The sequence below is a fragment of the Sphaeramia orbicularis genome, chromosome 15 (assembly GCF_902148855.1).
Source record: "Sphaeramia orbicularis chromosome 15, fSphaOr1.1, whole genome shotgun sequence".
NCBI lineage: Eukaryota > Metazoa > Chordata > Actinopteri > Kurtiformes > Apogonidae > Sphaeramia > Sphaeramia orbicularis.
The window spans coordinates 36,659,773-36,682,076 of record NC_043971.1 but is presented as its reverse complement, the minus strand read 5'-3'; the positions used below and the strand labels follow the sequence as shown (position 1 = coordinate 36,682,076).

The following is a 22,304-nucleotide window of genomic DNA, read 5'->3' as shown; positions in this document are numbered from 1 at the left end:
GACATGCAGGTAGTTGGTGAGAGAGACCTTGCAGAGGACAGGATCAGATGGAAGCAGTAGTAATACTCTGCAGCAATGTGTTCAAGGCTTTGGTGTATTCAGTGTATAAAACAGAACCGATCAATCTAAATGATCAAATCTGTAAAAAAATTTTCCTATTTAAACAAGAACTGTTTGATCGTACATAACCACTGTCATAACACATCATAACCTGAAATCATGAATTATGTTTTGTGACATTTAACCTTTATCCGCCTGTATTCAGTCCAAGTAAATGTATAACAAAGTTTGTGCCATATTTTAATACATTTCCACATGGCTTTCCTGACACTTTGATAGATGGAAAGACACAAAGCCACAGTGACCAAGAGAACATTAGGATGGGTAAAATACAGAGTATGAATTTCCCTACAGCCAAGTTGACCAATAACTGTTCACATTTTTAATCTACACACTTTGTTGAACAGTTACTGAGATTTTGCCTTTTTTAACATAATGGAACCAGCATTTTGATGGACAAACCTACATACAAGGATGTGTGTATGCATCATAAAATGGTAGATGTGGGTTAATTTGAACATTTGGTGCATGTTTCAGCTGTTGAATGAGTCACACCTGGTTCTGGAAAGCTTCAGGAGCCAGTCTCTTGTAGAGAGGGGCCAGGTCAGTGGCCAGAGCCTGGAGGTTGTTCTCTATTTTCTCCTCCTAAAGAGAGACATGTGAGGGGTGAGTGACAATTTAATTACTAAATTATCTTTAAGTGGTAATAATAGCATAATAAACACTTGTTTATTGTTATTAGAGTTTTATAGGAAGTTATTAATTCCAAAGAATATTAAAAAATCTTAAGGTTTCTTTTACTTGATAAAAGTATCTTTATAAGCAACATTTGAGTTTAACTACTGTTAAACATTTTGTGATATTTTGTTAAGATTAATTATTGTGCTATTATGATGTACCAGCAGTTATCTATCTATGTGCAACAGCTAATTACCTCCACCAGGAGGTATTGTGATCACTTTGCTTTGTGTGTTTGTGTGCATGTTTGTTTGTTAGCAAGATAACTCAAAAAGTTATGGACGGATTTTCATGAAATTTTCAGGAAATGTAGATACTGGCACAAGGAAGAAATGATTAAATTTTGGTGGTGATCGGGGAGAGGGGGGGCAGATTTGTCTTGGCGGAGGTCTGCGCTCTCTGAGTGCTTTTCTTGTTTTTTTTGTAGCTACTGAATCCAAAGCAAAAACAATGCCTTATTAAATTGTATCAGGTCTTTGTTAACCTGTTAAGTTAGACTTTCATATAAAGTATAACCATTAAAATAGCTTCTATTTATATTCCTGATTTGTCAGAATGAAAGGCTTGGCAAAATTTTGTCAAAATAACATTGAATGGGATTGATTGTTACCCTTAATGTATCAATAATAAACCACATTGTCCCAAGCATTTCATGAAAACAGGTAAATATATTATATTTTAACTTTATTGACAACAGTGTATATTAATAGGCTTTCACATGTGTAAAATTCGACAAGTGTTAACAAAACAGAGAGATCACTATTGCTGACTTCTGCTTGGATATTTCCCGTACCTCCTCCCTGTAGTCTCCAAGCAGCCGAAACTTGCGGGGCACTTTGCTGCGGGCAAACTTACAGCCATTGAAGTACATACTCCAAGAGCAACCGAAGGAAAAAGAAGCTCCGCAGGTGTCTGGATCCAACCCCTGGCATGCACACGTCCGACTGTGGGGAAACAGTGAAAGGAGCTGAAGACTCAGACAAAGCCGAGAAGAAGGAGCATCAGGTACAAACAGCTGATGAAGTACTCACTCTTCATTAAGGGCACAGCGGCGGCTGGTGGGGGAGCCGTACTTAAAGAGGGTCTCTGTCAGGTCCTGGTACAGGTGGTCCGCCACAGGCCGTGGGATCCCTTCCCATGCCAAGATGAGAATGACCAACACGGCGCTGTCACAGTGATGTCCTGGCCTCCGGCGGACCAAACACAGCAGCTTCTCCTCTTCACTGCCACGACGGATCACCTGAGACGCACAGGAAAAAAACAGATATATCATTCATGAAAATGATTAAATACAATAACACTTTTCACATAAAGTATAAATTGCTTTAACAAGAAACTGATATCTTACACTAAATGATAAAATATACAAATGTGAATAAAAGGTTGTAAAAACCAAATAAATGACAAGGTAAACTAGCGGCTCAGATAAACCAGAATAACCCCTCTGGTAAAAGGAGGTTTTCGGAAGAGTCTTAAAATACATCCCAACTCAGACTAAACTACAAAGGCTTGGTCCTGTTTAGTTTTCATCCCAGACACTGGTACAGGTAGAACAATATTACAAGAGCATCACAGATGGTGCAGCAGTTGATCCAAAATACGTAAATGTTATACATATACTGACTGGATATGGTCTTGTTTACGTTTAAGCTTACACTTTTTACTCTTTTTTTTTTTTTTTATTTAACGGGGGAAAAAAAGACATGTTGAGATTAAAAATCTCTTTTGCAAGAGAGTCCTGACTGATAACATACGTAAAAAAAAAACACCATCAATTAATTAAAAAGGTACTAAAGTGTACAACAATGTCCCTTAAAACCATCTCAAAGCACAATCTTATTCACTCAGTTAGAAAAACATCCAGATCCATCCATTTACTCATCTAGTTTGTATTCTGGATATATATATATATATATATATATATATATATATATATATATATATATATATATATATATATATATATATATATATATATATAGTGAAAAGTTTTTAATTTTTGGGATGTTGAAATATCCTAAATGACTACTCTAAATAGGTTTTTAGTTTTCCTTTATTTATAAAGGTTTGGCCTCTGGGCTAAATTTAATCATTAGTATGTATATTCGGAGCCTCATCAACTGCTTATTATGTTTTAAAGCGAGTGAAATGTATGAAGAAAACAAGAAGACGGAGGAGTAATATAACCTTGTGAATATTGTGAATATCTGCAATCAATGAAAACAATTTCTTAACAAAAAGTGTCACCTTATAAGCTAAATTTAGCAAATTTGTGGTCTATACAAGATGACATAACTAATAGATGTGACAGAAATATATTTAGTATAAAACAGAATGAAAGGAGAGTGATAACTAGTGGAGGTCTGGTAACAATTTTTAATGTTTATTAATCTGATTTCAATAACTCCAACAACTTCAACTAAATATGTTGTAAATTATTAGCTTCTTAGATGTTTTGTACAAATTTCAACCCGGTCCACAAAAATAAGTCATATAAATTGGTGAAGCTCAGGGCACACAAATAATAATAAGTGGATGGCAAGTTTTGACATAATTTTTTAAAACCATGACATGCAAATAGCACTGGTTTTATTAATGTATTTTACCTCTTCACTGTTACAGACAACTCTGAAAATCTTGAGGTTAATTTATTGAGTGTACTGTGGAAAAAAAAAGTCTTTAAAACCAGGGCAAGTAAAACCAAAATCATAAATAATGAAACAAATAAAACCCAACCTGCATGTCTAAATATCCCTGAGTAAAACATGATTTAATTTAGATGATGTTAACCCTTAAAGTTAGTGTAAGTAGCTGCAGGTGCCTTTTGCTAAAAATAAATAACGGCGAAATCCTTCAGAAGGGATCAGTATACAGAAGACATATTCAGGTTTCATGATACAACATCCAGTAAACACAAACCCTGGTCACATACCCATTTAGCTATCGGACACCCTTGGGAGCTCTTTCCTTCTTTCCCAGTGTAAACAACAACCTCCACCCTTACTGCATTTCCTCTGGCACCATACCTGTGACACAAAATACACAGAAACGTCAAACATATCAGAAGACAGCAGAGAACTCTAGCAGCATTAACATCTAAAACTCTTTTAATGTGAAATAGACATGTACGTAGTAATCCAAGATAAATACTGAAATGTTTTTGGTGCATTTCTGTCATTTAAAACACACATCAACAGCTAAATAGTTTTTTTTTTTGCTGTTAAGTGCGCCTGTCAGATGGAAGGTGAGCCTCAAACCTTTAAATCAGGTTGTCACCTTGGTTTACGGGCCCCTCGTCTCAGCTCAAGGGGTTTCCTGTTTCAACATGCTCTGTGTGTTTAAGAGTATCCGTGTGAGGCCATATATGAATGTGTATGTGCACGTGTATGCTCGGCGGCGCTTCCTTTTAATGACACACTCTTCAGCTGTAACTCCGCCTCATTCCACGGAACCTTTGGTGGAGAGTTTATTTGGCTCTCAGAGTAAATGCTCCCAAAGTTAAAGAGTCACTCTACCTGTTCTCCATCAGCTCTCTGACCGCAGCAACACTAGGTCCAGCCCCAAGATGAGTATAGTAAGGGCCCTCCTCTTTTTCAATGATTTGATCTGAGGGAAAACACAAAAACAGGATGAGAGAAAGAAATTGATTTTTTCCCTAAAATGTGATTATGTAGCAGGTACATCTGTTATTATAGTGTAAGAGACTTATCAAGATAAAACCAGGTTTAACCCTTTCATGCATGAATTATGAGAACCTTAATCATGACTTTTCTCCCCTGTTTTTATTCCTCTTTAGGTATGAAAAAAATACAAATTACAGCTTTTTATGAACCTATTTTTTATGGAGCTGCAAAAATGTTCACTCAAATGGATACGATGCGTTTAATTTTTGAAGCAAAGAAACATGTATTTACTGATATATTGTGAAAACTATGAAATATAAACACTTTTAATGCTGCTAATTTGATGTTTTCTCATATTTAAACATACTCTAATACTAGTTACTACTCACTTCATGGAGATAATATACCAAAAAAAACATTTTGCTAAAGAAAAAAATGATAATTACAGTCTATTAACAATTGATTTACACTCAAACACGTTACTGCAGATCAGGTTTATCAAGAACAGCAAAGTTACATATGCATAAGTGTCCACCGTGTTGGCTGATAATGAACTAAAACAACAAAACCCATGAATATACAAGAGAACAGCTGTAGAATAGCTGTCCACTGTAGTGACCACTGTGCATGAAAGGGTTAAAGAATGGTGCACTATACAATACTATACTATACTATACTATGCTATAATATAATATAATATAATATAATATAATATAATATAATATAATATAATATAATGTAATACAATATAATATGACTTTCGGAGAATCTTTGGAAGCGGTCAGTCTCAGTTGCATTAAAATTAATTTTCATATCTATTTCCAGTCACACTGATGTGAAACTACAATTCTGTGCAAAAGTCACAGGCCAACATTAAATTTGTTAGTTTAGTAAAGTTCTAATGACCGCATACTTTATATGCATAAGTAGTATTTGTTATGTCCTACCTTTGTATTTAACATGTCTTTAACCCTTTTGTTCAGACAATATGACATTTAGGGCATTATTTTTTTTGTTTGTTTTATACCAGGGTTTGTTCAACACATGTCAGATGTTTCTTTTTGTTTGGGCCGTTTTTTTGTCATGGGGTCAGGAGTCACACTAAATAGTGACTTTAACCTTTACAATACATTTACTTCAGTTTTTGTGTGTGTCTTTTAGGACTGTGCACACTTTTCCTTGTATTTTCTTGTTGTATCTGAAGAAAAGAGAATAAGAAATAAATACAAATGGCAAAGCTAAAGGTGGCCTAAGACTTTTACACAGTACTGTATATACGTAGATTGTTAAAACTAAGGTACTGCTAACACAAGGATAGTGATCACATTTCTGAACCTGTGGTGCCTGCTCATGGTCAGAAAATAGAACACACATGATTTACTGTTCAGGAAAAACTGTTGAAAAGTAGCCACTGCTGCCTGCAACAGTACATCTTTCAACAACACAGAGGTGGCAAGAGGTATGAGAGAGAGAGAGAGAGAGAGAGAGAGAGAGAGAGAGAGAGAGAGAGAGAGAGAAATGCTATAAAGTTCAATAAAAAAACCCTTTTATCCTCTACTTTCCAAAGCTCAGACACAAAAATCATATCAGTTATAAATACTGGATTGGCCATTTCTGACAATGGAAAAAACATTAGTAATATTAGTGATGACAGAATTTCACTTGCCAATAGAGAGAGAATATTTTACGAAGTGATTATAATGCATAGTAGTTATGCCAATATCTTTATCAAGGTGATTCAGTGATGAGTCACCCCAGCGCATGAATCATACATCAAAAAATAGTCTAAATTTATGCATGATCCATCATGGTGATGAAAATGAATATAAACAGAAATTCCTACCATACTACCACACTGTCTGTACTTTAGAGGTAAAATCATGTTTTTACAGGGGCCTATGGTTTATTAATAGGACCCACACCCCAGTGGCTCCACTATAGCTAACACCCAATTCGTAATACATGTTGAAATGAAAATGATTTTGCTTGCTCTCCAGTGATCAATGTGTTTACAACCAGTTTTATCAATTAGCATAAACTGTGCTTACTTATGCAGTAAAAGTTAAATTCACAACAATATAAAATCACCCATGAGCCTGTTTGGATAAGTTAAATACCATGGTATATACTGACAATTTCTTATAATATCACACATATTTGTGACAAGGCCACGTTTCAGTTTGTCATGTTAAACAGAGTTGGCAATGTAAATGTGACCACTATTAAAACAACAGGGCCAAATACTGTAAGCTCATACGTACCTATAGTATTTCATAAGTTTGACAGTATGTGCAGCAGCTTGTAGACTCTTGGTGGTTTTAGTATTAATAGAAGAATAATATTTTAACAAAAAACAACATGTTTGAATTCACTGATATCCTGATGTTTCTGAGCAAACCTATCCCCAAACCCACCCCTCAACTATTTTAGTAGAACATCATTTTAGTCCATTAGTTGAGACTCAGGTTAAATTTCAGTAAGATGCACATAGTTACTGTGGCTGTATCTCAGTTCAGAGGCCACCTTTCAAGTCTTCATTTTTATTTATTCAACACCAAATTCACCACAATAGGTCAATAAGACTTCCAAAGGCATCTGTCCAAATATGACTGTGAAATGTGGCCTATTTTTATCTAATTGGCCCCTGAACTGGGAAACAGCTGGTGTGCATGTGGATGAGGCAATAGAATAACTGAACTAGTGAAAGTGAACTTGAAAGAAGAACTGAATCATAGCCAATGTGGTAACAAAACATACTTGGCATGTACACGGTAAACTCACCCATGCACTGACAGGATGGAAGATCTGACAGTTTTTTGGAAGGAGTATTGAGCAGATTCTTGGTCGGGGTGTCTAGAAAGCTCATTGGAGACTCCAGAAAGCTGTTGACGCTGTTCTTAGATGGAGTCGACTCCTCGGAGTGGTCCAGATCTACATCAGTAGATGTTGATAGGATAGTGATGGGTCCTGACTGTTCTAGTTTGTAGTAGTTCTGCTGGCTTGGAGGAGGGGACTGTCGAAGTCCTGAGAGGCCATTAGCCAAACCGTGATGCCCGGTGGTGTGACTGAAGAAACAAGCCTTAGCTGAGCTGGTGTTAGGATCAGCATCGTGCTGTAGCCCACCACAGGGCTGTGGTACCTGAGAAAAATGCCTTTCACAGTCTTGCACTGGTCCTGCCGAGTAACCGTTACAGGGTTTGTGGAGGTTGAGTGGACCGTTAGAGGGGGACTGCAGCTGGTTTTCTTGACCATGAATATGGTTGGTTTTCATGAGGGAGCAGTAGTTCTGGCCCTGCATGTGTGTGCTACCATGATGGATGAGTTGTCTCCTTTCCTCTTGAGCTTCAGCCAAGTATCTCTTGAGGTCAATTTGAGCCTGAGGCAGAAACAGGTTCCTCTTGTGTGGGAGGACTGATTTCCCTGGTGGAGGCATCTTCTGGCCTCGGCTCCGATGAGGCATCTCACCATTTGGCATGCGTTTTGACAGAGGGGTCCTCTGGTTAATTCCCTCATGTTGTCCATCATTTATCTTCTTCCGTCTAGGCTTGGGGGGGGTAGCTTTGGCTTTCTTCACAAGTGCCTTTTTGTGAGTGGGGGGTAGCTGCGAATTGTAGTTGTACTTGATGGCTGACACAGGTGTTCCTCTTGGAGGATTGTTCTCCGATTGCTGGTTGTGACGAGCCTGGATGATAAAAGCTAAGTCTGCCAGCTGGACTGCCACCTCCTCCTCATCTCTGTTCCTTCTTGTTTTCCCAACAATCCCCTCCCTGTCCTCCCCAAACAGGCGATCTTGATGGTCTTTCGTTAACCTAATGTCACTCTGATCTCTATAGCTGCATTCTGACTTGATGACATGAGAAGCAAAGCCCTGTTCTGTCCTCCTGCTGGGTGTTCTATCATTCAGGAACCGGCTCTGATAGGATTCTGAGAGACATGGCTTTGTGTTGGAGCTTGTCTCCCGGGAGCATTGGATGGCATTCCCTTGTCTGGCCACAGGAGGGTGTATAACTGATGTTTGGTGTAGTGGTGAGCTGATGACCGAGACTTTGTTGTAGCGGATAGCTGCTGTGGGTTTGGCTTCATGTAGGGATGTATTTGTACTGGAGGTTGTAAGAGGGGCAGCAACAGAAAGGGGTTGTTCACCCTTAATTTCAGCTTTAATGGGCCCTGGGGTGGTTTGAGGTATAGCTGCCAGCTGAGTCAAGGCCTCAATTGCAATAGCCTGATCAAAACTGAGATTTCTTTTCTCTGCCAAAGACTGTACACTTGGTAAAAAGACATTTTGCTCAGTTTTGACAGGCAGCGGAGTCCTTTGCAGGCTGACAGGAGTGCTTTTCTGACACAAGTCAATTTTCAAGTCATCTGGCTCTTTTTTCACAGAGTGGAAATCCAGTGGTTCCGTTTTAATGGAGCGAAGAATGGAAGAACGCGAGCCAAAAAGTTTCTCCTCCAAACCCTTTCTCTCTGTGACAGAAAGGCACACTACTGCCGCCAGTGTGGACAGCGGGTCCTCACACACCTCATCGTCATCATCCCTCAGCTGTGTGGTGGTCTGTTCATTGATCCACACCCATGGCTCCTCCATTTTGATCTTCTTGAGTGGAATTGGAAAGTCTGCAGAAGGATTCTTGCGTCCATTCTCCGAGCAGTCTTTAGAAACCATTGATATTATAGCCCTTTGAGGCTCTGATGCCATTGTGCTCCTTTGATATGTCGACTTGGGATCAGAGTGTGATCCTGTGGTCATATTAGCACCGTAAGGTTTTGTCAGATTTTCAGCAGAACCATTCTGTAAAGTCACAGAAGAGCATACGTGTTGGTGAAGTGCATTGCTGGTCGTCTCCAGCCCGGGCTCTCGTTTAATAAGTGCTGGCCGTGTGGCTTGGTCTGAGGCCAGGCTGTTGGTAAGCAAGTGGGTGATGTGGGGAGACTGTATATGAGGTATGTGGCCTTCCTCCCCCTCATCCTCCTCTGCTGCCGTGTGGGTGTCATCCATCTGTGCCTTGCCTTTGCCATTTACCGACCCACTTTCTGGACCCACCTGAGACACAGAGAGAAACAAAGAGAGAGAGAGAGAGAGAAGTGACTCAACAAGCTTTGGCAGAATACAGTGATTCAGCTTGGTCTAAACAGTCACGGCACACAGCACAACAGACTGTCTCCCAGCATGGCACAAGCATCTGTTGCAACTACTATCAAGGCTGTGGAAAATATTATGACATACCGCAACAAAAATCTGCTTTCTATAACACATGAAGAACCTTCTCTCTAAACACATCTAATTTAACATTAAACTGTTACTTTACCGTAAAGGCTGTGATATATTCCTGCATGGGTTATGTTGATAACAGCAGCCCCACAAGTAGGTAAAAGCCAAAAAGAGTAAATACTTAAAGTTCATGATTGCATCACTGATAGCAGGTCACTAAGGGCATGTGTGCAATGTCTATGTACATGTTGTATCTTGTGTGCATTTGTAGGTGTGTTACCAGGCATGCATGTATGTGCAAGGCAGCACATTGCTGTTGCTTTGTAACGTTAACTCTGTGGTGCATTGCTTTGTAAGTGATTAACCCACTAGAGATTCTATTCAGGCAGAGCAGGTCTACTTCACCTTTCAGTCAGGACAGATTGTACAGAACTGTGGCCAACAACAGGTCCACAATACAGATATAATGATGATCCCAAAAGCTTACGCTGGATACTGGATCATACTTAGATTTTGGGAGGACTGCAAAAAAAAAGGGTCAGTAATCAGACCAAAACATCATATCACAATGTCTAATACCTAATTAGACATGACAACCTGTCGATCCTGAGCATAAAAGCAGGATTGGAAAAACATTTGTAGATTTTAACCCTTTCATGCATTATGCTTATGAATTATGAGAACCTTAGCCAAGATATTTTTCCTGAGTGTTTTTATTCCTCTATAGGCATGAAAAAAACAATGTGATTGAATTGTTTTCTTCTGTTTTTAAGGAGTTACAAAAATGTCCACTCAGCCAGACACCATGCATAAAATTTTTGAAGCAAAGAAACATGTATTTAAAACTAATATCAAACATTTTTAATGCAGCTAATCAGATGTTTTGTCACATTTTATCATACTCTAATACCAATTATTTTTCACTTCATGGAGATAATATGCAAAAAAAAAAAAAAAAACTTCTAACAGTGTAATAACAATTAACAACTGATTTACACTAAAGCATGTTACTGCAGAACAGGTTTATCAAAACAGGAAAGTTACAGTAACGGTGCAAATTGCAGTGTATGGGATGATACATGAGCATCCACTGTGTTGGCTGATATGGAACTAAAACAACAAAACCCATGAATATATAAGAGAACAGCTGTAGAATAACTGTCCACTGTAGTGACCACTATGCATGAAAGGGTTAATGTCATATTGTGCATCTATAGGGCTTGTGTTCTCTGTTACTTTACACTGCATCAAATAAAAGGACGTCACCTCTCTCTTGGATGTTCTACCTTGGCCCTTGCTCAAAGGCCTCACTCACGGACAGCTGTTTTGGTTTTATAGGTTCATCCAGTAGACTGCGGGTAGCCATGGTGCTACTCAGGCTGCATTGTTTACATGTGCATCACATTAGCAAAGAAAGAGGTGTGTAAAGTCATTTGTCTGCACACATGTCTTATTGTGTTTTTTTTTTTTTTTACCTAACTATACTGACATTGTTTTCTTAAAATGTGCGTCTCCACTTTATATATTTTTAGTAGTGTCTAAAATGCAACAAATAAATGCACAATGTGGCCAAAATTTAGTCTGTATTTCTATTTCTGTGTCTGGTAGTATGTATATCTGCATCTCATGGTTTTAATAGTACCTGATAATATAGCATTAGGGTATTTTTAATATGTTTTTATTTATTTATTTAATATCAGTATTCTTGTGTCTTTTTATGATTGTTTCTGCATGCTTATATGTGACCTACATAGCTTTGGAATTTTAATATCATATTTCTGTTTTCATGGTGATAATGTAATATCTGTTCAGGGACAACAGATGATAACTAGCCCTTTGGCTTTGGCTAACTGACGCATTTACAGCAAGGTTGATTAATGTGTGCTGCCAAATAAACCAAAACAATAACGAAATTAAGTGAAGTCATTCAGTAGAACGTATGTATAATGTGCATTTGGTACAGCTCCAGCTATATAGTGTGGACTGGGATAATAAAATGCAGTTTTAACATGTTTGGGAAACAAGAGTAGGGCATATGGACATCTGTAAAATCCATCATAATATAAAATCATTAGATCTGGAAAGTGGCCTATTGGATAAAATAAAGACAATTTCAGCCAAGCTCTTCTTTTTTTGTGTGTCTGATAAAACCTATATCTTTACCTTGATCAACTGAAGTCATGCTGCATTTTATTTTAGCTTCAAACACAGCTTTACATCAAGAACTAAAGCCTTGAGCAATGGAAGACTTATTAAATATGTAGCAGCGTGACAAGAAAAAAACCCCACTGCATCACGTGCCAAGTCTCAGCTGACAAAAGGATCCCAAATCCTTTTACGAGAGGTAGAGAATGTGTGAGCATTGATGAGTGTTGTGTATGTTTGACTGTATATGTGTATGTAGGAGCGATGTTTTCCCTCAAATGGAGCAGCACAACTGTAGGGGAGCTGGCGAAGCCTTTGTTTATCACTGTTTACCTGATCTGAACTCTCCTTAAACTCCATCACTACTACTGTTTTCATGTGTTTTATGGGGAAGATGTGCACTCCAAGCTGACAGATCAAGACTGAACAGCATCCTTCCCTCAACACAAACCAGACTCCTGTGAACCCACAGGCCAAACACGAAACACTTGTGTCTGTATCACTAACATCTGCTCTGTCCAACTTTGTTCTCTCTGTTTCCACCAGACATCAACTAGGTTACAAAACTGTATAAATATTACTTTTGCTGTATTTACATAATATGGCTGGTGATATTTTACCTTTTGGTCAACAAATCAATATCAACCAACAACGACATGATCCATTTGAAAGGCACATTTGTCTGTTATTTTGTCTCACACACAGTTCACAGCTCCTTCAAATGGGTATTAATCCATGTCATTGGTTGGCCGATACCAATTATTTCACAGGGCTAGTAAATAAAAAAATGAATGCAGACACATCTGCAGCGCAGGCAGCTTGGTCACTGTGGCTACTGAACAATGAACAGTGTAAGCATTCTCTACTTTTTAATGTAAAATGAGTGTATTGTAGTGGTGGCACGGTGATGCTGTGGTTAGCACTGGTGCCTCACAGCAAGAAGGTCCTGGGTTTGATTCCAGTGCTGGCTGGTGTGGGTGTGCACATTCGTGGGTTCTCCTGCTTCCTTTCATCATCCAAAGACATGCACCCAAATAGGCTAACTCAGGGGTGTCAAACTCATTTTATTTCAGGGGCCACATCCTCCCAGTATGATCTGAAGTGGGCTGCACCACAATAATAACATAATAATATATACATAATGTCAACTCCAAACTTTTTTTTATGTTTTAGAGTGAAAAAAAAAATGACATGATGAAAATATTTCCATTTCCATCTACAAACTATCCTTTAAACTACCCTAAAAATGTGAATAACATGAACAACCATGAAAAAAATGAAATTTATTAAGAAAAATACGTGCAATTTTAATATTAGGCCTCAGTTTATCATTTACACATGTATATTATAACTTACAGACCGCAATGGATCTACAAATACACAAAATATTTAGTAACAGGCAGAATATTGTTACAACTGCACTTTATTCGCTTAAGATATTTTATATTGTTTGTAATTGTTCACGTTATTCACTTTTTTTTTTGACAGGATAGTTTGTAAATGTAAACATTTTCATGTAATTGACCCACTTTTGAAGATTTCCAGAAGAGCACCGTTGACAGTGTATAGACTCTAGAGGAAGAATCAGTGTTTGTGTATTTGCAGGATTTGTTGACAGTCAAAAAGGATAAAGTACATGACTGATCCTTATACTGAACATGAGGGTTTGCAAAGTTGAAACAATAACATGGTAGGCCAAGGTATTGTATTACAAAATAAAACTAGATAAAGTGGTGAAGATCTATACTTTGAGCTCTATGAATTGAAATTATCTTCTTTTTTGTTATCTATGCAAGAGTTAAATGTATGAAGAGATGAAGAGTTTGAGACTAAAGCAAAGATAAGTATGTACTACAAGAGGTTAAACTCAAGACTGGAGCCTTGTGACATCCCACATGTGATAGTTACTGAGTAGTGGCATGAATCGTCATTGATGAAGAAACAGGCATAGACACAAAGCCATCTGTAGAGCTGAGTGTAGAAATAAATGGTGGTGAAGCTGAGGAGAACGCTGGTCTTCCTCAAGGAGATTGGTTACTGCGCTGTGTGAAAGAGATGAGGTTTTTCAGGGATCAAATACTTTTGATCTTTTGATTCAAGTTCAGAGATTAGGGTTTTACTTTTTAGTTTTTATCTTAGTCTGGTTTTTATAAAAACACATTCCATATTTGATACTGAAATACCACAAATCTATACCATTTAATGCATTCCTGAAACCTTTTGTGTTCAAGTAAGTTTCCACCAGACTGTTGACATTTCTGAGAGGGATTTAAACAATACGCTTCAACTATTTTGGTGCACTATTTCAATACATGTGGTGAAAGAGTGAAAAACTAACATTCCAATGCTAGATTTGACACAAGCGAGAGTAGGTTACACATATGTGAGCAACAAGTCTCCAGTCTTAAACTTTTGGTCTCAAGCAAGTCCTGGTTTCTGGGGTGAAAGCTGAAGAAGTCAAGTCGAGTCAAGTCCCTGCTCAAAGCCAATCACAACATGTCACATCACTGTTTAGGTCAAACAAGTGACGAGTCGAGTCACAGGAACTTCAGATGTTCTGTCCTGCATCCTACAGCCAAGTAAAATGTTTGTCTAGGTTTTTTTTTCCACAAAACTAATATCAATATAACATAATTATTAATGATTTATTACTACATTTCTAATACACAACTGTTTTACGATTGTTGTTTCTATGCTATAGTTCTTAGTAACCCCCCATCACATCATGTGTATGTGCAACCACAATGTACATACGTAAATAATGTAAAAAAATTATTCAAATTCTATATTTATATAAATATTTATATGAATACCAAATTTCTTATTTTTCTCTTTATATTTCATTTTTCACTCATTTGTGGGTTTTTTACCTGTCTTTTTCTTTGTACTTGCTTGCTGTATGTTGCTGCTGTTAACTGTGAAATTTCCCCATGGTGGGATAAATAAAAGCATATCTTATCTTATCTTATCTTATCTTATCTTATCTTATCTTATCTTATCTTATCTTATCTTATCTTATCTTATCTTAACTTATCTTATCTTATCTTATCTTATCTTATTAATGATATATTACTACATTTATAATACACAACTGTTTTTCAATGCCTGACCCACAGCATTACCATGGTTCCAAACAAAATCTCTCTCAGAGATTTAGACCAAAGCAGTATCATTTCAGACAGCTGATAACAGTGGTAGATGAAAACCACATTGTGATACTTTTGAAAATGGTAGTTGAAAATCAATCAAACAGGCATACATGGGGGTCTAGACAGAATGTTTTATACAGGGACTGATCAGTGACCCTAATCTTAACCACAGGCGACTGAAAAATTTGTCATGAAAGTATTCATCACTGACCACCTTATGTTATGCTCTTGTCTTGTTATCCACAGGAACCCAAAGCACAAACTCTTAAGTTGTTTATTAAAAATGTACATATAGGACCTCCTGTACGTTGAAGTTGAAAGTAGATTTAGAAAGGAAGAATTGTAAAGAACTTAAGGAGGCCTGTTAAAAATATTACATAATCAGAACCACCACTATTTTACATAACTGTGAGGACCACCTCCGTTTACTCACGTATATAAACAACTTGCTGAAACTAACAGAAATGTCATGTTTCACCAACATTTCCACCATTTGAGATTTGCTTGCCATTTTTAACGCCATCTCACTTATATTTACATAAAGGTATTAGTGTGTCAAAAGTGCATACGTTCCAGCTTTTGTTTACACAGACTTAAAGGCAAAACATGTATTTTTTGCTTGTGTGATGATCAATGTGATCAATGCCATATAATGATTCTTCTTCATTTAGCGTGTATTTAAATATGCGTACAAATAAACTATTGTTACGCTTATACTAGACCAGCAGCACAAAATTAATAGAAATACTAATACTTAATCAAAACTCTACGTACGTCGGTTAATCATCAACTACAAATTTCAATTCAGTGACAGTCATAAAAAGATTACACTGACATTAAGCTGATGTCCCTTTGATATGTAATGCTAGTCCAATCCAGTCTGCTGTGCTTTTTTCACCGTCCACTGCACTCTTCTCACCTCTGCCAGGACTTTGTCTTACTATTAGAAACACGCTGCTGATGCAACAGATTGTTGGAGCTCGGACTGAGCCAATACGAAAGCTGCCAATGCAACAGAGTGAGACCCACCACTCCACACAGCGTGTGGAAACGGGCCACCGTGACGTTCAAATGACAGAGCGAGAAAAAAGAGGGAAAGCAATGGGGAGCAGAGAAAAAGGCAGTGTGTCTGTCACAATAACCTGCTTTTAATGACAAAGCAGCGCTGGCTGCCTTCCAGCACTGCACCAGACACACGCGTGTCGCTATGCATGCGTATGCGTGTGCCTGAGTTTGCATACATTTGTGTATCCAAGTGTTTATGATCCAAATCTGACATCAAAGTGCAGTCTCTGTCTTTAATTGTGCTGCGCTCAGTCTTGTGATAACATAAAGCCTTATGCAGGATGTAAATGCGGAGTCATGTGCTCTCATTTAGCCACTGGGTCTCTGGAGAGAGCAGGGTCTGTGTTGTGTTAGTGCAGTGTCTTTGTGTTGCTCTTGTTGTGTCTTCCTCAAGGCATCTAATCACACTCACATTCTGCTGAACTACAGATCTGTTTTCAATGAAAATCTCTGCTTCGCTCATACAGACCTGTGCCTTACAAAGATCAACAAAACATACAGCGGAGTAGCTTCCCTAGCAACAAAGGTGTAACTGCTGCTTGAATCCTAACAAGCCTCTCCAGAGACCTGAGTCTCCTAGGAGTTTAAAGGAGTATGTATCCTAACACAAGCAAACTCACAAATACACATCAACATATACACACACGTGTTGACATGTATACTCCTGAATTAAAACATGTATTCAGTTGTATGTGATGAAGAAGATGCTTTGCATTCATAAAATCACATTTTCTGTAGTGTTCCTCTTGCTGACTTTGTGGTTGTGCAGAAATCACTCACTGTTATGATCTCCTATTCGCAGTGTTGCTCTTGCAATATAACCCTAAAAAAGCGTGCTTCCTTCCTGGCTATGAGCGTGTTTATGTGTTTCACGTGAGAATTTCCCTCATTCATAGAGAGAACGCTTCCTGTCTGCACTCAGCTTTAAGTCACGTAGACAACATGTAAAGCAAAACACATGAAAAAAGAGACAATGAAGACAATGAGCTGAGTATACATAGGAGAACTGCAGTACACCAGCATGAATTAGAGCTTCATCAACTATAACATTTTATAGATCAACACCAGCAGTTACATCACCTTTACTGCTGCTGCCAAACAAGAGAAGCCTGCCAAATTACAAAGTTATAAAAGAAGTCCTCCACTTCTGTGCTAAAAAACAGCAGGTGTAGAAATATGGCTGTCCAAAACACTGCAAGAAAGAAAAGGGGAAGCAAAGGGGCTCTCCTCCTGTACTGCAGCGGCTAAAAAAGACATGCAGGGGGGAAAAGAAGAGGGATGTCTGTTACTGTGGAAACTAACCTCTTTGTTGCTGACTTTGTTGTCATGTCCTTTAAACCCACCTGGAAAAGACAGGGCAAACACACATACGCACACAAGCCAAGGTCCCTCAGTGGTTAAGTAGTGACAATAACAACCATCAGTGTCCAAATGAAGTGCTCCAATCAGCTAAATCCAGGGGGGAGAAGAGGAGATGACAGAGGACAAGCTCAAGATGAGCTCCACCGGAGATAGATGACCCATCTGCAGCAAGACAATAGACCCTGGGGTGAACACTCAGGCTGCATTTACCTTGTCTGTCCTCAGAGGAAGCCCCTCCGGTTTAGGCAGCATACCCCTAAAAGGTATTGGTGGCCATCTTGCTTTGCTTCCTTCACCCTCAAAAGAAAACGCTGGCTACAGTAGCCATACACAGGGCAAGCTCCTGGGTGTCATGGCTAGGGCGACTGTGAGCCACTGTAGCAAAGTGCTGCGACAGCAGACGTACACACACTCAGCGCACACACACACAGACATATAGACACACACACATACGGGATGCCTTTCGTAGACGCAGACAGAGCCTCATCAGCCAATGGCGTGAGGACCTTAGCGGCTTGTAAATTATCTTCCATGCCTAGACTCTCCTAAACAAAGGATCCCCTATGTGGGCTTTTTACTCCAGCCCTACGCACATGGATTGAAGGGAAGACGTGGAGCGGACACCGCACATGCTGGAACTGGATCACATGAAAACAAACAGAGATAATGTTAACCCCTTAACAGCTCATCATTCAGGCTAAGAATGAATCATGAAGAGTCCTCCAACAATTTGCAAATTTCATTATACATCTAGACTGAATTACCATTCACCAGTTTAATACCTGAATTATCACATTACTCTGTGTTCAGCACAAAAGCAAAACAATCTTTTCTTCCATGTAATCACTTGTGAACATCTGCTCCTCTTTCCTGATTTATATGATTGTAAATTATATGTCTTTAACACATGCAATTTGAACAGTAACTCATTCTTCTGAATGTTGAGATGAATCTTTAACTGTTTCCTGAAATTGTTTTTAACGTTGATGTTGACATTGTATTCACTGATTAATGCACGTTGTTTTTTGCTTTCAACTGCAATAATAACAGGCAGAAAAGGTTTATGACTGTTTACATGGACACTAAATAACAGGATTGTGTGATGTGATGTGACAGAGGGAATGTGTTCAAAATTGTCTATATCCTTTCATATCCTTTCTATCATGGTTGTGTGATCTCCAGCTGCTTCGAAAGGCAACAAGGATTGGGCAACACAACTGCTCATTAGGTTAAAACCAATAAAACTAATAGGTATTTTGTCTTGATTGTACTGAAGCTGGACTGGCATGATAACTAGTATTGTCACACTATAGTTTGTTCTCATTTGGAATCTTAAAGCCTCCATTTTCAAAGAATGACAGTTTTACTGTTCAGAGTCCTTTGTTTTTAGCCCCAGTCTTGTCCAGTTTGAGGCAGATGTGTTTTTATTTTTATGGAAATTCCAAACATATAAAAGAATAAAAGCTATTACTGTAAATTAATATCATATATACTATGACTTAGACCCACACTCACTGAATTGAGTAATCCAATAAGGTATGCCTTAACGTACTCTGCTAAAAACAAAACTGAAGACATGTTTTCAACACTTACATAGAAATTCCAGTCTTTCAAAAATCTTTTCAAACACTTGTTTGAGCATCTCATTGTTTTGAGGTTTTTGACCATAAAAGCGCTCAGCAATCCTTAAATCTTTTAAGGCTGTAAATTTTCAGGCTGCAGACTAGTTTTGTTTTAAAACTGCCATGATCTGGACCCACTTGGAAACTCAGTCCATTACCCAATATTACAACCATGTGGGAAAACATATATTTACTCCAATCAGTGAGAAACAACTGGATGAAGTGTTTACATGGTTAGGTTATTTCTGTCTGATCACCGCTGTCCCTTCTGATTGAAGTCGAGGCATTTTTATTCTTACTGGATGAATATTATTAGAACACACAGATCATACACACAGAACACACAGATCACAGCCATAACCTTGTGATCACTGACAGGTGAAGTGGTAATACTGCTGATCATTTTGTTACACTTGCACCTTTCATTGGGTTGGATATATTTGGAAGCGAACATTTACACCTTTAAGTTGGAAGCAACAAAATGGACAGCATAAGGGTCTGTGTGACTTTGACCGATGGCCAAATTGTGATGGCCAAATGACTGGGTCAGAGCAAAATAATCAAAACACCAAAACAGTCTAAAGTGGAAAGCACTTACCAAAAGTGGTCTAAGGAAGGCCAACCTGATCTCAGTCTAATTGAGCATCTATGGGATGTGATGGACAATCTGAGGCCCCACATTGCAACTAACAGGACTTAAATGACCCGTTGCCTTGTTCCCAGATACACCTTCAGAGGTCTCCTAGCATCCAGGACTCAGATTAGAGCTTTTTTGGTAGCAAAAGGCCGACCTACATCACAAGAAGTTGGTGGTAATGATATTACGTTCCCACAGATGCTCAACTGACTTTAGATATGGTTGTCCTTTTCGTAGTTACTAACCACTGTGGATGAGGAACACCTGACACATCCTGCACTTTTGGAGTTGCTCTAGATCAGGGGTGTCAAACTCATTTTAGTTCAGGAACCACATTCAGCCCAATATGGTGTCAAGTGGGCTGGACCAGTAAAATAATAACAATGAAAAAAGTAAAATCCCATTATGACAATGTTTATATCTACAAAGTTACCTTAAAAATCTGAGTAACATAAACATCCTGTAATGTCTTAAAAAAAAATATGTACAATTGTATCAATATTATGCTTCAGTTTACCATTTACATTACAATTTACAGATCATAGTGGATCTACAAATACACAAAAGATTTAATAACAAGCAGAATGTTGGTAAAATTGGACTTAATTCTCTTAAGACATTGTAGGTTGTTCATATTTGTTCAGGTTATTCACATTTTTGTGGAAGGATAGTTGAAAAATGTAAACATTTTCATGTAATTTCACTTTTTTACAAAAAAACAAAGAGAAAAAATCAGGGTTGTCCTTATTTATAAGTTATTATGATAGTATTTTACTGGTCTGACCTTCTTGAAATCATATTGATCTGTATGTGGAACATAAACTAAAATGATTTTCACATCCTTGATTGTTTATATCTTCAGTGTAATTTTTGCATTCCACAAATTCATCCCTGGGGCTGGATTGGAACCTTTGGCGGGCCGGTTTTGGCCCACTGGCTGTATGTTTGACACCTGTGTTCTACCCCATTTAGTCATTTAGCCTACACAGTTTCACCCTTATGCTCAGATCTGTACACTGTTCAGTTTGCTTTCCAACACATCATCTTTGAGAATTAAATGTTCACATACCCAACCCAGTGAGAGGTGACATCATAATGAGATAATCAACATTATGTAAGTAATGATAACTGGTCATTTAGATTCATGTAAATGCAGCTACTGTGTTTTAAACTAAACCAAAACAGGTTAATTTTAAGCATATTTATTTTCTATTTGTACGTGTAACTGACTGTAAAAAAAAAAAAAGAAAAAAAAAAGTAGACAACAGCTTCCTTCATACACAGATTCAAGTTGACATGTTTTAGTGAAGATTGCCTGAACATAGTGTACATATAAAACTGACTGAGTTGTTTTCTTACTATGAAATATTATGCTCTTGTGTAATTGTGTCAATATCGTCTCGTTCCCTGCATGCATGCGTCAGACTTAACAATTAACCAGCATGTCAAGAACTGAATCCAGGAGAGAAAACTGATTACCGCTGCAAACCTTCAAAAGACTCTTGTGCAACATAATTATTCTCTTAGTGTCACAAAAAAGCAGAAGCCAGCATCACAAGACTGTGACACTGGGCAGGATTCAGTGTTTGTGTGTACGTCTCCCTCCCTCTAAAAACTACTCTCCCACAGTTTGAAGGAATGCGAGGTATTGTATTAAACTTAAGTGCTGCTGTCAGTCCCATCAGACACACTGTGTAGCCGGTTATATCACATCCTTCTCATCAAAAAGCACAATTTATCTGCAGCACCTCTGTTTTTGCACAAGATCTAAATAAAAAATGCCAAATTTGACTCATAACGTCCACTGTGTTTTCTCTCCTGATCTCACCCCATTCCTCTCATTCTTTCTCATACACCCCAAAGCATTTTTTTCTATTTACATATTTCCCCAAGGTGACAAAAGGAAAGACAGTGGTCAGAAAAAGAAGACTTAAAGCAAAAGACAAAGAGAGAAAAATGTCATGAGAGAGTTAAGTACTTTCCTCTTTTAAAGACAACCATGCAGCCAAGACGCTGAGGTCACATCAGGACACGGGAACATGAACGCAGCTCAAGCCAGCGCCTGTCTGTATCACTCTAGTAACCAACATAAGGCACCAATGTGACTGCGCAAAACAACGTGCGCAGCTTAATCCCTCGAAAACAATGCAAAACATACCTATGTCGTGTTTAACATGTAGTTTACCGGTGAGAAAAAATACCACAGGCACGTTAGCAGATTGTATTATGATGGATTACTTTAAAGCCATGTCAACACCTCCAAAAATAGTCACAAGTTACAACCGAGGTGAACTCTTGCCAATATGGAACTTAAATGTGGTTTGTAAATCAGGTTTGTCAGGTCTAACATGTTACATATCAGTTATAAATGAATGATGCACAGATGAGAGTTCCTGGTCCAATGGTAGCAGTTCAACAGTAAAACAGTCAGGAAATGATTACAACTTATCACCTTCAAACAACTGCATGGTGTGGCTTAATGATAAAAAAATTAAATCCAAAACAAGTGGTAAACAAGTGGAAACATACAGCCAGTGACTATCTTTAAAATTAATACAACATTTTTTACAAAAAGTGACGACAATGTGTAACGTTTCTGCTGGTTCATTTGGATTTCTGGCTTCCAACTTTACTGTGTCATTTCACTCCTTCACTTCACTTCTCAGACAGTTTTCTTTGGCTGAACACACTAGT

General features: G+C 38.1%; 1 protein-coding gene across 2 annotated transcripts in view; it reads right to left on the bottom strand.

Moving 5' to 3' along the window:
* tet1 (tet methylcytosine dioxygenase 1) overlaps window positions 1-22,304 on the bottom strand; it is a 59,095-nt gene that overhangs the window by 6,779 nt on the left and 30,012 nt on the right. The window contains exons 1-7 of one of the 2 annotated variants that reach the window (XM_030155314.1): window positions 17,562-17,868; window positions 7,203-9,462; window positions 4,314-4,404; window positions 3,731-3,824; window positions 1,830-2,038; window positions 1,592-1,742; window positions 616-705 (exon numbers count right to left, since the gene is read on the bottom strand). In XM_030155314.1, the coding sequence (XP_030011174.1) occupies window positions 616-705; window positions 1,592-1,742; window positions 1,830-2,038; window positions 3,731-3,824; window positions 4,314-4,404; window positions 7,203-9,462; window positions 17,562-17,603 (2,937 nt within the window). In that variant the 5' untranslated portion in view covers window positions 17,604-17,868. Of the gene's footprint in view, window positions 1-615; window positions 706-1,591; window positions 1,743-1,829; window positions 2,039-3,730; window positions 3,825-4,313; window positions 4,405-7,202; window positions 9,463-17,561; window positions 17,869-22,304 lie in introns of those variants that run through there. The other variant, XM_030155313.1, reaches the window with a different exon arrangement.